This window comes from Protopterus annectens, chromosome 7.part1 (genome assembly GCF_019279795.1).
Source record: "Protopterus annectens isolate FY-2018-M chromosome 7.part1, PAN1.0, whole genome shotgun sequence".
Lineage (NCBI taxonomy): Eukaryota > Metazoa > Chordata > Ceratodontiformes > Protopteridae > Protopterus > Protopterus annectens.
Genome location: NC_056740.1, coordinates 447,707,325 through 447,723,780, shown reverse-complemented (window position 1 = coordinate 447,723,780; position 16,456 = coordinate 447,707,325). Strand labels below are relative to the sequence as shown.

Sequence of the window (16,456 nt, the reverse complement as noted above, 5' to 3'; positions counted from 1 at the left end):
AACTTTAGTCTCTCTCAAGCACCTCGGCAAAGCCTTCAAGGAGTACAAAACTAACAAACATCATCCCTATTTAAATATACAGAGCAATCAATCAATTATCCTATCAAAAAATACAAATAAGCTAAATTAACAACCTCCAGTTGCATCCCAAATTAAGACCTGAAAGAGACAAAGTACCATACTTTAAAATAGACACTTTTCTTATATAGCAGTCTTTTTTTATATATATTCGTTCAGAATAAAAAAAATTTGAATTTTTTTCCAAAATAGTAGCTTTTAAGCATGCTGGATTAGAATTATGAAATTGTATAAAATGCTTTACCACAGGTCTGTCCCCTTCCTGTTTTATTATTTCTTACGTGCTCCTGCAGTCTTGTTGTAAATTTCCTTTTACTTTCACCTATGTACACAAGGGCACTGCAGGGCATAAACTATGCCTTCAGTGTCACAGTTAAATGTCTCACAAGGGCGGTAAGTGTGACCGTTAATAAAAGGAAAAGTCCTATGTACATACATTACAGTGGCCACAGGAGAATGTACCCTTTGAGTTTGTAGAAATAGTGGAACCAGCACTTAAGAAAAGAAACTGGAAATGACTATGCATCAAAATGTCTCTCAGGTTTCTGCCCCTTCTATAAGATATATCTACATGAGTTGAAATTATATTAACTAAATCTTTAAACTTGAACAACTAACGCCATTAATATTTTACTAACTTAATCACTACAGAACTAAAAACACTATGCTCCTTGAAGGCTTTGCCGAGGCGCTTGAGAGAGATTAAAGTATTATTTTATTGTTTGGCTGTGTACTACTTTCATAGTTCTTCACTTGGCATGTCCTAACTGTTTGTGTGGCTGTGAATGGTCAGCTGTCCAGCTCCCAGTGGTAAACTGTGTCTAGAGAGATGTGATTTCATGCAGGCTTACCGAAAGCAGTGCCATTATTCGATATTCTCTCAGAAAATATAATTGTCGTAAAACTGAAATAGCCCGTTCTATGGTGAAAATATACCTGCTTTAAATGGACAAGGATTTTATTCCATTTTATTATAACTGACCGTCTCTATCAGTGTCATTTTAAGACATAACAGGCCTGGACATGGCTCTGGGGCATTAAATGAAATGCTTATTTAATGTGCAACACATTACATAATGTAAACTAGTTTCTTGTGTTACAGTGATCTCATGGTCTGCCTGAGATCATTGTCTGCTGTCAACATTTCATGTATTCATATCCATAGTTTTGTCAGTGAAAACTTTCCAAGTTTAAAGTAATATTTATAACTAAATGACAAATGAAAAGTAGGGAGGCAGATGTTATGAATCTGATAGGAGTGAAGTGCTGGTTTTATTTGGCATAAATTCTAACACTTGTCATTGTTCTGAGCAGACAAATGTTCACCAATAGAAGGCCGTCTTCCTTAAAAGTCTTGTGTTGAAAGAGGTTTCATTTTGTTTTAATTAATGCAAGAGTCTGTAGGTCTGAAAAGATTGGTCTTGTTTTACCGAAGTCCTGCATTTTATGATGAAATACAACACACACACCAAAAAAAAATGGTTGCTTGGAACCCTTGTACACTTTTCTTCAATTTGAAGTTATCGTTATAAGTTTAGTTTTATGCCACCTTAGTCACAGCTGTATCGGAGTAGTTGGCAGTCTGGATGTTCTCCCACCTGCTGCCTGCCTCAATCAAAGTTGAAGAGAGAAAAAAAAAGTTTTCAGTGCTAGAAAAAGAGTTACTAGGTTGCAGTTTTCTTGTTTTTCTTCCAAAACTGTTGCAAAGAGCTTTACTAACATCTTGCCACAGTTGCTAAGGTGCAGGCAGTGTTTTAAATCATTTAAGTAGCAGCGAAGTTAACACTGTAGCTATTTAAATGTTTAGCAGCACTTGAGGTCAGCACCACCAGCTTGCAGGGAATTATGGATACCTTTTCTATCATTCTGATTATGCCCTTTAACAGCCTAATCCCAGGAAAGCCTCCCCTTCACCCCACCCTAGCTACCGCTTTGATTGTGGTTTTAATAATACTGTTTTGCTTGTGTAAAGACTCTGAGGTTCTTAGTGAGGTAGCCAAACTATATATGGAGAGCTGTCTGAGATGATCACCGTTTGTGGAAGAAAACTTAAAATCACTGGCGTTTTAGTTCAAACCCTAGGTTCAGACATTGGATAAACCATGTGTTTTGACTTCCTGGATTACGAGACGGCTGTATGTCTCAGTTGTGTTGACAGAACTGTATTAGCGGCATAAAGGGCTCAATAGTAGCCAGATGGTATTTTTCCATTGATTAACGTTTTAGGAATTCAGTGTAAATGATTGACTTTTTTGGAAACTCAAAAAAAATATTGAAGAGACCATAAGGTTGAGTTTCCAAAAACTTGAACATCAAAAATAAATCTACTTTTTTTATGTTTATGCAGGGGGGGAGGCAAACCCCTCTCTGCCCCCTGCACCTCTTGCAAATTATATATAGCAACTCCAAGATCTAAGTTTCCTGATCATTGCTGTACCACGATCTCCATTCAAAAGCTTCAGGTTTTCAAAAACTCAATCATGTGGTCTCAACCGTATGAATTTCGAGTTTCTGAAAACTCTATCAACTGATAGGGACCCCCTGTACTCCCCCTAACTGCTACAGTGTCTTGCATCAGAAGTATGATTACATGTAAATGTGTATGTATTTTGTGGAATTGTTTTACTTTTGTATATCGAGTTTTAAAATTGCAATCGCTGTTGCATCGTTTTGCTGTTCATGAGTTAAGAATGAACTTTTGGTGCCATTTATGTAGAACTGCAGCATTCAACGAACTTGGGTCATGGATGAAAAAAGGTATTTGGGCCAGTCTGCCTCCTGGGTTAATGAATAAATAAGTGAAATTTTCTGCGATAAGAAAGTATGGCTGTCATGTTTATATCTTCATGCCATGCATCTTCTGACAAGTGTTTTATAACGAAATATCGGTCAGGGTTAGTGGAACATGAAGACATAACCACATGTGCTATTCATCGCCATTACAAAGCACGATAACCATGGTGCATTGCAGTATTATGGTGCTCACCATTTAACTGAAATTCACGTTTCGCAAACAATTCCCAGTAAAAAGTAAATGTCTTTTACCAAGAGTGCCGCCTCCTGAAGACGTTAATTGTAATTTAAATATTGACCAGTAAATAGTGTGGGGCACTTCACTCCTTAAACTAGTTTAAACTGGTTGAATTCACATACACCGATAACAGTTCCAATTGCATTTTCACTGATCATTGTGCATTCTTCACAGTTGGTAGGTTCACTTTTCATAGGTATTTACTAGGCTAATGACCACAAAGGCCTTTTTAAGCCTAGCCATGCATCCCAAATCTCTGACAAGTTCTGATACCCTTGATAAGTGTAAGCATGGGCCTGGGAGATGAACCATTTACTGGTTACCTGTTTGCATCAGACACATAGGTGCAAAAGCAGTAATGAATTTCTGGTTTCCCATCCAGTTGTCCAAGTTGCACTTGAATTGGATTAGGGAGGAACTCTGCTTCACACGGATGGGGAGCCTGTTCCATAGACAGAGCAGTCTCTAGGATACATACCTATCTCTCCAGCAGGTCCTATTTATATCACAGGCAAGGTTTAAGTCTTTAGAATGGGTAATTCTGGTGCTGTTTGTTTTGTGGATATGCAGGAGGTCCATGAGAGTGGGGTCTGACAATGCTCTGTATGCCAGCCATACCCTGTAGGAGACAATACATGGATAGGGCCTTGAGGCGGTCTGCATAGGACATATTACTTACGCCCTGTATTCTTTTAGTGTGGAACCTCTGTGGACGTTCCAGTTGTTGGATATGCCATACCAAAGGGGGTATTGTACTCAGGGATAGGTCTGATGAATGCTGAATACAGTGGAACAATGACTTCCTTGGACTTAGATGCCATACCATTGTTTATAAGTTGCACAACATAAAATGATTTCCTCACCACTGTAGACACATGATGATCAAAGGCTGGACTGCTATCTATGTGCCCCAAGTCCCTGACTACTGGGTCAACTCTAAGGGGTGTGTTGTCAATATGATAATTACCAGGGATGGATGACTTCCCAAAGGGTACTGTTAAACATTTCTTGGCATTTAGTTTTAGTCCAAGACTCTGTGACACCAGTGGTTTGTCTGTGTTAGCCCTTCTTAGAGAACATTTGTGTCAGTGTGAGATTCAATAATTTGCAATCATCTGCAAATTTAGTCAGCCAGATACCACTGACATTGTCCTTGACTTTTGGGAAGTAATGCCAAAAAGGAGCGGTCCAAGGACTGATCTCTGAGGGACACCACTTGTGACTGACCTCTTTGTAGAGGTGGACGCCCCAATTCTAACTTCCTGGGGCCTGTCTGTGAGCCAGTTTGCTGTCCACCGGGTGACATACGGGTTTGTACCTAACCTCTTGAATTTATCAACCGTGCCCGAGTGGGGTATTGTGTCAAATGCCTTGTTAAATAGAGTAACAGTGCACAAACGGCAGTTACTACTCACTGGTATTAACATGTACTTAACAGACACATGAATTCTCATATTGTTTGCTTTTACTGTACTTTCTGATCACAGCTGAAAAGGTTCTTCGGATCAGCCTGTCTACCTGATTACCAAATAGTAAAAAATAATTAGCAATTGTATTTAGTTGTATACATTTATTTATTTATTCTTTGTTGACAGTGGTAGTCCCATTGGACCACTGTTTTCTTTTCAGGGTAAACTTGGGTTGGACTGTGAGAAATGTGGCCAGGGCACTGGGGAACATTGCCTCTTTTTATGGTAAATGCAGTGGGATCTTTTACTTCCACTTGAGTTACCATCATGTCAAGCAGATGGGACCTTGGTTTAACATGTTATCCAAAAAGGGCACAAACCTTGTTGTTGTGTGACAAGCATTGCCATTTACTTTATGAATGCATTTGATTTTGGAAAAAAAATAATAGGCATGTCACATGTTAGTACCTTTGTGACAGTTGAAGAAAATAAACCACTTTTCCCGTAGGGCATACATTTTTGCACATCTGGCGAACAAGTTTGTAGTGTTTTTGTTTTTGTTGATCAGGAATGTCCAGCTAAGCACAGCCCACTTTCTGGGGAATCCTAGAGAGACAAAGTTTCAGAATGTGCACATTTAATAGAACAGTACAAGCTACAGTACATACAAAATGTACAGTAAATAGTAAAGTTTTTTAAAAACCTTCTCACTCAAACCTGTACCAATGTATACCATCCAAAAACTCTTAGCAAAAATTAAACCAGCCACCCTTGCTGACGACAATCTTCATGCCTAATACCTCCAACTAGCATCTAGAGCCATAGTCCACCCTGTCACACTACTAATAAATAGATCAATCACTGAACAAATCATCTCAACCTTTTGGAAAACCTCTTTTATTGTCCCCTCCACAAAGGCGGACAATCCACCGATCTCTCCAACTACCGACCCATTGCCATCCTCTCACCACTATCCAAAATCCTAGAAAGATGCATTCACCAACAACTCCTCACCTACCTCCTCTCTAATAACCTTCTATCCAACTCACAGCGTGGCTTCTGCCCATCCCCTAGCACCATCACAACCCTAATTAACTTCACCGATATCATAAACACATACAGGAACCAAGGTAATCTGCCACCTTTCTAGACTTATCCAATGCATTCGATACAGTTTCTCACAGTAAACACCTAACCTGCCTCTCAGATCTCAACCTTGACAGCCTGAGCCTACGTTGGTTTAAAAGCTATCTAGACAACCCCCTTCAGTCAGTCTTCGCACCCAACATACAACTTCTCCAACAAAAAAAACAACAATCCTTCATTGAAATAGAATATTGGCTAAACAATTCCCAGTTAATATTAAACCCAAAGAAAACACAACTTGTGCTATTCCACCCTACAAAAACCCAGGACACTAGCCTCTCCATATCGTCAGCTAACAAGGCTCTCATCACAGTACAAAACCCAGGACACTACCCTCTCCATATCGTCAGCTAACAAAGCTCTCATCACCGTACAAAAACCCAGGAAACTACCTTCTCGACTCTCATCACCCTACAAAAACCCAGGGCACTACCCTCTCCATATAGTCAGCTAACAAGACTCTCACCACCCCAGTACCAGAAGCTAAGTTATTATAATTCACCATTGACCAACAACTAAAGTACAGCAAGCATAATATCCCTCACTGTCTCCAAAGTCGACAAAAAACTAGGGATCCACTATCACTGTAAACAATATCTAACTTCCGAAGCTAGAATCGTCATAGGCAGAACCCATCTGCTAGCCACTATATTAAATGCATGTCTAGGATTGACAAATTTAAATAAAACTGACCTTAATAAACTCTCCAAATGCAGTCCTGGGACCTCTCTTGTTCGGTATATATTTCTCGGAGGTACAGGCCAACACGGAAGGACTGTGGCTGACCAAGTTCGCAGATGACTGCAAACTGGGCGCCATAATCGACTCTCCAGCCGACACAAGCATCCTCCAAAAAGGGCCTCATAGAAACAGACAACTGGTGCCAGAGCCATGGCCTCAAGCTAAATGCCAAAAAGTGTATAGTCATCCCCTTTGGCAAAAACAGTGCCCACAAATTACCACATAGGTGGTAATCCATTAAGTACAGAAGAAGTAATTGGGGACCTGGGGACCCAAGTTGATAGCAATCTCTCATTTGACAACCACGTGGCCAAAGTGGTTAGAAAAACATTTTATATAGCCCACCTAATCATGAACTGATTCACATCTAGATCAGGGGAGGTCATCGTGCCTCTTTACTCATCCCTCATCAGGCCAATAATTGAGTACAGTGCCCCTTTTGGGATGTACCTTACCAGACACCTGCAGCAACTGGAAAGACCCCAAAAGTACCTCACCAAGAGGATCAAAGGGCTCAAACAGATGCCATATGCTGCCCGGTTAAAGAAACTCCAGCTCTACTCAGTGGCATACTGCCTGTTCAGAGGCAATCTGTGCCTGATGTATAAAGCCATGTCCAACCTGGAATTAATGGACATGCTGCACCTCAGAAAATCCAAATCCCATTGAGCTACGCGCTCGAGAATTGAACCTCAGCACTGAAGTAAATAGGACATGCTGGAGGGACAGATTCATAACCCAGAGGCTCCCTTCACTCTGGAATAAAATCCCAGTCCAGGTTAGGCAGAGTCCCTCATTGACTCTCTTCAAGAGGAATCTTGATGAGTGGATGGGAGATCGTAGGTTTACCCCGGGTATCACTTCTGTGTCACTGTTGGACAGAGGCACAGTATACTAACCTCGAAAAAGGGCATAGCAAAATAAATTTAAAATGGGTGGCGAAAGCCAAACACATTCTGGCTAGGCTTATAAATGCCCTAGGGCAGATAGCCTAGTATGAACCTATAACAAAATCGCCAGATTTGCTGCCAACGTCATATCACGCTCCCACCACTGCCAATCCCTAAACAAACTACACTGGTTAGAATTCCCAAACCTACTACAATACCACCAAGTCAATCTGGCACACCATATCCTATTCTGTCCTGAAAAAACTCCTGCACTGTCCAACCTCATAACCTCCTACAATTCTAATAGGCAGTTGTGATCTACCAACAAAGCTCTAATAGAAAATATCCAGAGTGTAAGAATAGCTCGAGCGAATCTCTCTTTACTAATGAAGTTACAAAAATCTGGAGTACCCTGCCACCTGACCTCACAAAAATGTGCAACCACCTTCAAAACCCTGTGAAAATCCTACCTGTAAACCAACCATTTTTGTACCTGCAAAGGACCTCCCTGAGCTCCCATCCACCTGAAATAGGCTACTCCCCTTGCTTTAGTCAAACACGTGATACTGTATTACACCTTCTGTCGCTGTACATACTGTAATATTGATTGCACGCCTGTACTGTACTAAAATTATACATGTCTATAGACATGACGTATGTGTATGTTATTAGTATGTTAACCTTTCTGTGCTTGCGTACTTGTACTTGTATCTCTGTGTTATTAGCATGTTAACCTTGCCACAGCTGTACCTTGATTGACATCATATATATTGCTCATATTATGTAATAATTGTTTTGAAAATTTTCTCCCCAGGACTCCACTGAAAACAGACACTAGTTGTCCAGCCAGACCATTCTGGTAAACAAATGTTAAATAAATAAACAAAAGTAAATAAACAGCATTAAGCAGACAATAAATGGTAGCAGAATACTAAATTAATATTATGCAGCTAGTAAGCTACAATGTCAAGAAAATGTAAAGTAAATTGTACATCTTTTGAGACTGACATTGATTATTTATTTTTTATTTGTTTACCTACTTGACACCCACATTTCTTTTCAGGGTTAACCTAGGAGCAGTGTCTAGTTACGTGACTTTCTCAGAGTCTTGCAGTAGGTAATTGGAGACTGATGGAATAAAACCCTAGACTACAAGACGAAGATCATTAGCAGCTCCAAAGCTAGAATACTTTGTGCAGAACTGTTCTCTCTCATTCAGGTCTCCCCTTCTGACCCCTCTTTTAGACTTTAGAGAGTCTTTGAGGCTCACGCAGTACAGGATGGAATGACCTCAGGCTTCCATTTCTTCCTCCCAGGAAAGAGAGAAAAAAGCGGAAGATGCAGAATTCATCACAGCACTTGAGCCGGTCAACAAATATTTTTTGTTTTTTATTAATTTTTATTTTTAATTTTAGTGGTCTGTTAACCAGGAAAGCCTACTTTGATACACTTCTCCCTTCTCAGGAACAGCCTGTGAGTTGAGTGACTTGTTCTGCCTTACTTGGGCAGTGAAGACAGAATAGTGAAAGATACTTGTGGTGATAAAGTGTCTCTGATGGATAGCAGGATGCAGATTGTGAGACAGATGAAGAAACGAGGGCATCAGAGCAAGAGCCAAAGTAGCCTCTGGTTACATAGAGATTCACAGAGAACATATTATGGTGGTTCAGTCACATTTACAAGAAAGCAAGAGATTATTTAGTAAAGATAATGTGTGTGTGTGTGTGTGTATGTGTGTGTGTGTGTGTGTGTGTGTGTGTGTGTGTGTGTGTGTGTGTGTGTGTGCGTGTGTGTGTGTGTGTGTGTGCGTGTGTGTGTGTGTGTGTATGCGTGTGTGTGTGTGTGCGTGCATTTGTGTGTGTGTGTGTGTGTGTGTGTGTGTGTGTGTGTGTGTGTGTGTGTGTGTGTGTGTGTGTGTGTGTGTGTGTGCGTGTGTGTGTGTGTGTGTGTGTGTGTGTGTGTGTGTGTGTGTGCGTGTGTGTGTGTGTGTGCGTGTGTGTGTGTGGGGCAGTAGGACACAAGGATATTTAGCCAGGGCATGGATGAACTGTATGAAAGAAGACTGTGACGGTCAGGCGTGACTGATGAAGAAAGTAGAAGCGTGTAACTCTGAATTAAGGAATGTGTCAGTTAACTTGACCCCCCCCACCCCGATCCGCTGTAGAAAATGTGTAAAAGGGCTCTGTTGTATATTAGTTGACGTGATAATAATATATTTGTCTTTATAAGATCAACATTTGCAGCAGATGGATATTCAGCCATTAACCCACTGCAGTTTTTTTCTAGGTTGACCTTTGCTCTGTTTACAAGTTTGCTGAAATTAATTATTGCCATTAAATGTTGTCACTTGCGTACTGAAGCTGGCATTGGAAGCTGGGGTTACCTTCTGCAGAGAGGCGTGTTATAATACGGTGTTGAAGCATGAGATTGATACTTCACACATACCACGGATATTTGTATGTTGCTGGCAAACACATGTTGGCAGTTGCACATCAAAGCTGAGAACATAACCTGTTTGTTAAATGGCTGTGGGAGCTTCTATCTGTCAGATGTGTTATTATGCAGGTAGCAACATCATACAACTGCACATTTTCTGTTTTTGCAAGATATTTTGTAGCATTTTCAAGAATGACAACTGTGTGCTTCATCAACTGGCACCAAGACTGTGGCAGCACTGTAAACCTAGAGGATGAGAGTCAGGGGGACAGAAAAGGAGTCGCACAGAGCTAGAAGGGGACAGCCAGTGACCAGGTGAACATTGTGATAGGCATTTAGCATGCCAGCAGTAGGTGTACAGCTCTAGAAAAGGACAGTACTATAAACCAATAACTAGTGAGATAGGCATTTAGCATGCCAGCGATAGATGGGGCAATAATTTAGTTGACAGAAAGGTCAAGGGTTATTAGAGACCTTTCATAGGTTAAGCAGTGAACCTGTAAACAGAGCAGACTAGGCTGAGGCATCTTTTTCATTGGTCAGATACAAGTCATTCAGTTATAATTTTGGTTTGTGTCGATATTTTTGAAATTTGATCTCAGTGCTGACCATTCGTTTAGAGAATTTATGTAAAGCCTAAGAAGAGGCATCTGTGGTTTAGTCATTCTGTGTTGTGCGGAGGTTTCAACCTTTCCTTTTTTTTGTTTTGCAGGGGACCCACTGCAGTGCAGTGCGTGGGTCGGGCAATGTGCCTTATACATCCTGATTATGATGTTTGAGAAGACAGTAATAGTTATCGTGCTGCTAATACCTCAGTGGAAAAAGGTTAGTTTTGTTTGATAGTTTGAAATTTTCTGTTTTGTACTGCTTTAGTCAGCTTTTTTATTCATCCCTCTGCCTGTTTTGTCAGGGTACTTTTTGTGTTTGTTTTATTTTATGTATTTGAATTTGTTTCGTTGTGTGGTACCCAGATACTAGACTGATTGAGCGACCCAGTTCCACCCTGTTGTCAACCAGACTTCATAGAAATGTGAAAAACCTATGAATTAAAAAAAACAAATGACATATAATGTTGATATACAAACGTTCTGGAAAAAAAGTTTGATAAAAATAGTTGGCATTTTATTTGCAGTGATTCCATGTACCAGAACACAGAAGTAATGACAATACATTTCAGGATTTAAGTGTTTCATTGGAGCTTACAGTACAGTATTCAGAACTCCACTGGTCAGAAATAAGCCAGAGTCTGTCTTGCGGACTAGTGCATAGGGTCAAATTACCAAATGACTCTTAGAAATCCACTGACCTTCTTTAGGTAACTGCTCAGGCTTCCTTTAATCCAGAGTCTCTCCAGCAGAAATGTAACTGTAGATGTATTATTGTAACTGAATTAAATGTAATCCATCGTCTTTCCTTTCCACGACATTTTGTAACACAGACTGTACTCTAGGCTCAGAGCCCTCTCCTACTGTAGAGGCAAACAACTCTATCTCTAGTCCTTCCTTTGTATAATACGGGAGGGAGGTGACCTCCTCTCCTCAGAACAAGTGTGATGGATCTTCCTTTCACAAAGCCTGAAGACGTCATCTCCATGTACAGCACAGCAGTCACTAGGAGGCACTTTATCACTTATGAAAAAACAACAATGGGTGTTAAAATGTTAGTGATCAACATATACACATCAAGAGGTCCTAACGTACCAGCTAGAGAATTCCTTCTGCCAATTGGTTACCAAACATGCGGTATGATATATGCAAAGTTTGTCCTAATCTGTGAGCAAAAGATATATGCAAGCAAGTTCCTTGATATATAATTTAATGTTTTCCACTATTAGTAGCTAGTATTCATGAGTACTAAACAAATTACCCAGTAAAGAGATGAAAAATACACATTTTTTTCAAGTTTAACTGGAGAAATTATATTGGATAAACCCAGTTTAAGACAGTCCCATGAAGAAAAGCTCCAAGAACAGTGTATAAAACAAAGAAGATACCACAGTTGTTAAAGTATTATGTTAATTATTAGTGCATGTTTTAGTTTATTTTCTTTATGTAGATCACTGTTGCAGTAGTAATTACGATACACACTCCAATCTCTGGCCCACCTTCCAGACCTCAGGACCTTCCTATCAAGGCTGAGTGGGCAAATGACTCCGGGACTATGTAGTCCTGAAATGGACTACGGTCCTGTTACGTGCCTTACCCACTATTTCCTCTAATTGAACTACAGTGGTGGTGCTGCGGTAGCATTGTCGCCTCACAGTAAGACGCTGTCCGGTTTGATTCTCAGCTAGAGACATGCGTGAATGGGCATACCTGCGCTGAAGGTTGTGCGTCAGAGCTGGCAACTCAGCACGTAAAAATCTACTGCCAATCGTTAGCGGACCGGAGTTCCGCTGCGGCGACCCCTAACCGAGAAAAGCCAAAAGACACAACAACAAGGGAAAGCCAAAGTGAGCAAGGCCAAGGTAATTCTCATGGTTTCATTTTGGACTTGGCAAGTACTGTTCCTGTTGCTCTGGAGAAACTTCTCAGGCCAACAGCCTGCAGCATCCTGCTAACTCTGCCATCTGGCAGACCTCACCAAAGCCTTCAAGCCCTCAAATTACACACTTGGCTTTGCCACTTCTGTGATAGCCAGGGCCACCTTTTTCCCCTAAAAAGGTTGGGGATGACCTTCTGTCTGCCCAAAAATGCAGTCTTAGGGAAATGTATTGGAGTAAATAGAAGCATTCTTCAGTCTCAGCCTTGGGGAAGGGGTCAGATCCTATTCTAGGTCCAGAGTCTGTGCCTTAGGGAAGGGGTCGGATCTTATTTCAGGTCCAGAGTCTGGGCCTTTGGGAGGGGTCAGATCCTATTTTCAGGTCTAGAGTCTGGGCCTTTAGGGTGGGAGTCAGATCCTATTTTCAGATCCAGAGTCTGGACCTAAGGGAAGGGGTCAGGTCCTGTTTTCAGTTCCAGAGTCTGGGCCTTAGGGAAGGGGTCAGATCCTCTTTTAGGTCCAGAGTCTGGGCCTTAGGGAAGGGGTCAGGTCCTGGTTTCAGATCTAGAGCTTGTGATACTTATTACCTGGCACAGATCTTTGATTTGTGTTTGAGGTAACCCTTCAACAAAGGCAACACATGCTACCTATTTTAAATTTGTACCAGGGCTTCCACAGTTTATCACTAATGTAACTTAAGGTTTATATTGTATTTGTAAGGGAGACTTTTATTACCAAATCCTTTTAAGAGAGCATGTTTCCCTGTATTTCATATAGGAAAGACCCTCACTTTCTCCTTTGGAACCAACCTCCATAGGTTCATGGATTCACACTTTTTCTCACGAAACAGTCAAGTTTAACTATTCACCTAGTACGGGGGAGTAACAGTGGTCCCCATTAAATTGGACAGAACTAAAGATGTCCTATTCACTCATTCCCTGTCTCTGGTAGCCTGACATCCGGCCAATATACAAAAGCTTTTGGTTGCTTTAAGGTAAGCCGTACATCACATGTATGCTCCTTGCGTAGTGTAGGGTATAAAGGTGACGTCCAGACATACCATCCTCAGAATTTCTTTGCTGCTAGTCCAACATGTTTCTCTATGCCTGTTTGTTGGTTTCCGAGCTATTGCAGATAATTGCCCCATTGGAGTTTCATTTTTCTCTTGTCTTTTGGTTGCCTCTGGGGTTTCATGTCATCCAGGAAGGGTAAATGCCAGTGTAGGAGACAGATTCCCCATAAAGACTTCCACAAAGAGTGTTTGTTTTGTCTGGGTACTTCTCAGAGCCATATGTACTACTCCATTTGTCAAGGTTTATGCCGAAGACTCTGCATAGTAGGATTTCTTCCCTAGCATTGTATCTGGAAAACCAACGACTTAAGCTCTCTCTCAGAATACTATGGAAGGTACTTCCCACCCTGAGAGTCAGCCATCAAGGAAGGAACCAAGACCAGAATCTTTTGCTGTCCAGCCTCCGCCGGACGTTTCTCCCAAGTGAGTCGAGACCCAGAGGTCCGACAGGCTTTGTTGTCTTATTCCAATGCCATGACCCAAGGGGGGGGTGGTCTGGTTTTCAGCACGTCCAATGAGGCTTTGCAGACGTCCATTTTGGACATTCAGGGGAACCACGGTTGATTATTTCCAGGATATTTCTAGTACCCAGAAAAGAGGGTAGTTGGAGACTATTATAGACCTCTCTCATCTAAACACTTTTCCGAAGGTGCCCACTTTGAGTGTTGTCCCTTCAGACTCTGTTCCCTCTTTTGCTTCCTCAGGCTTATATGGTGTCTCTAGATCTCAAGGATGTTTATCTCCATATTCTGATCCATCCTCTTTTCAGGAAGTTTTTCCGTTTCTCTGTTGCTTCCTGGCATTTTCAGTTTCTCTGTTTGCTGTTTGGCCTTTCTGCTGCCCTAAGGGGATTCAACAAATGCCAGTTGCCTTTTGCAGGCTTCAGGGGATCCATGTATTTCCTTACATGAATGACCTAGTGATTCAGGCCTCTTCTCAGGAGACCCTGTTGCAAAATCTTCATTTTGCCATTTCTTGTCTTCAGAGTCTGGGATTCACAATAAACTTCAAAAAGGCTTCTTGACTTCTTCTCAGGCCAATGTTTTTCTAGGTTGCAGGATTCAGACGGTGCCTATCTCAGGACAATGTTTTTCTAGGTTGCAGGATTCAGACAGCGCCTATCTCAGGACAATGTTTTTCTGGGTTGCAGGATTCAGACGGTGCCTATCTCAAGACAATGGTTTCTGGGTTGCAGGATTCAGACGGTGCCTATTTCAGGCCACTGTTTTTCTAGGTTGCAGGATTCAGACGGTGCCTATCTCAGGACAATGTTTTTCTAGGTTGCAGGATTCAGATGGTGCCTATCTCAGGACAATGTTTTTCTAGGTTGCAGGATTCAGACGGCGCCTATCTCAGGACAATGTTTTTCTAGGTTGCAGGATTCAGACGGTGCCTATCTCAGGACAATGTTTTTCTAGGTTGCAGGATTCAGATGGTGCCTATCTCAGGACAATGTTTTTCTAGGTTGCAGGATTCAGACGGCGCCTATCTCAGGACAATGTTTTTCTGGGTTGCAGGATTCAGACGGTGCCTATCTCAAGACAATGGTTTCTGGGTTGCAGGATTCAGACGGTGCCTATTTCAGGCCACTGTTTTTCTAGGTTGCAGGATTCAGACGGTGCCTATCTCAGGACAATGTTTTTCTAGGTTGCAGGATTCAGATGGTGCCTATCTCAGGACAATGTTTTTCTAGGTTGCAGGATTCAGACGGCGCCTATCTCAGGACAATGTTTTTCTGGGTTGCAGGATTCAGACGGTGCCTATCTCGGGACAATGTTTTTCTGGGTTGCAGGATTCAGACGGTGCCTATCTCACGACAATGTTTTTCTAGGTTGCAGGATTCAGACGGTGCCTATCTCACGACAATGTTTTTCTATGTTGCAGGATTCAGACGGTACCTATCTCAGGCCAATGTTTTTCTAGGTTGCAGGATTCAGACGGTGCCTATCTCAGGGCAATGTTTTTCTAGGTTGCAGGATTCAGATGGTGCCTATCTCAGGACAATGGTTTTCTGGGTTGCAGGATTCAGACGGTGCCTATCTCAAGACAATGGTTTCTGGGTTGCAGGATTCAGACGGTGCCTATCTCAGGACAGTGTTTTTCTGGGTTGCAGGATTCAGACGGTGCCTATCTCAGGACAATGTTTTTCTGGGTTGCGGGATTCAGACGGTGCCCATCTCAGGACAATGTTTTTCTGGGTTGCAGGATTCAGACGGTGCCTATCTCAGGACAATGTTTTTCTAGGTTGCAGGATTCAGACGGTGCCTATCTCAGGACAATGTTTTTCTGGGTTGCAGGATTCAGACGGTGCCTATCTCAGGACAATGTTTTTCTAGGTTGCAGGATTCAGACGGTGCCTATCTCAGGATAATGTTTTTCTGGGTTGCAGGATTCAGACGGTGCCTATCTCAAGACAATGTTTTTCTAGGTTGCAGGATTCAGACGGTGCCTGTCTCAGGACAATGTTTTTCTTGGTTGTAGGATTCAGACGGGGCCTATACTGACATCCCTGCCTCCTCCCAAGGCCTTAACTCTCATTTCCATCTTGCAAACTCTTCTTCCTCTGGCCTCCATTACAGCCAGGGAGTTTGAGAGCTCTAGTATTCATGGCAGCCACCATTGCTATCCTGTCTGTGGCCGAAGTCCACATGTGAAAGTTTCAGTGGTTGCTGAAGTCAGTTTGACTTCAATATGCACATCCTTTATACTTTGTAGTTCCTGTTCTACCTTGTGTCAAGAAGGAACTTCACTGGTGGATCCAGCAGTTGCCTGTAAATCCAGCGCTCTACACATGTCCACCTCTTCCCTCTCAGGAGCTGTTGACAGATGCTTCAGACATGGGATGGGGAGCAGCTTTTGGCTCCCTAAAGATGCAGGGGGTGTGTCACCCCTTCAGCAGGAGCACATCAGTGTCAAGGACACGAGCCCTTCTGCTGGCTCTTCAGGCTTTTCATCCTCTTTTGTCCTGGGGAGCTCTGAAGGTGTTACAGACACCCCCACACTGATGTGGTGTGTAAACCAACGGGGGGGACAGACACCCCCACACTGATGTGTGTAAAACTGGGGGGGGGACAGACACCCCCACACTAATGTGGTGTGTAAACCAACAGGGGGGGACAGACACCACCACACTGATGTGGTGTGTAAACAAACCGGGGGCGGGGACAGACAC

The 16,456-nt window shown here is 42.1% G+C and overlaps 1 protein-coding gene across 2 annotated transcripts in view; it reads left to right on the top strand.

Moving 5' to 3' along the window:
• The window catches only part of LOC122807819 (store-operated calcium entry regulator STIMATE-like), a 792,354-nt gene that overhangs the window by 433,326 nt on the left and 342,572 nt on the right, over nucleotides 1–16,456 (top strand). For both annotated transcript variants that reach the window (XM_044078908.1, XM_044078907.1), the window contains exon 5: nucleotides 10,444–10,556. In XM_044078908.1, the coding sequence (XP_043934843.1) occupies nucleotides 10,444–10,556 (113 nt within the window). The remainder of the gene's footprint in view (nucleotides 1–10,443; nucleotides 10,557–16,456) is intronic.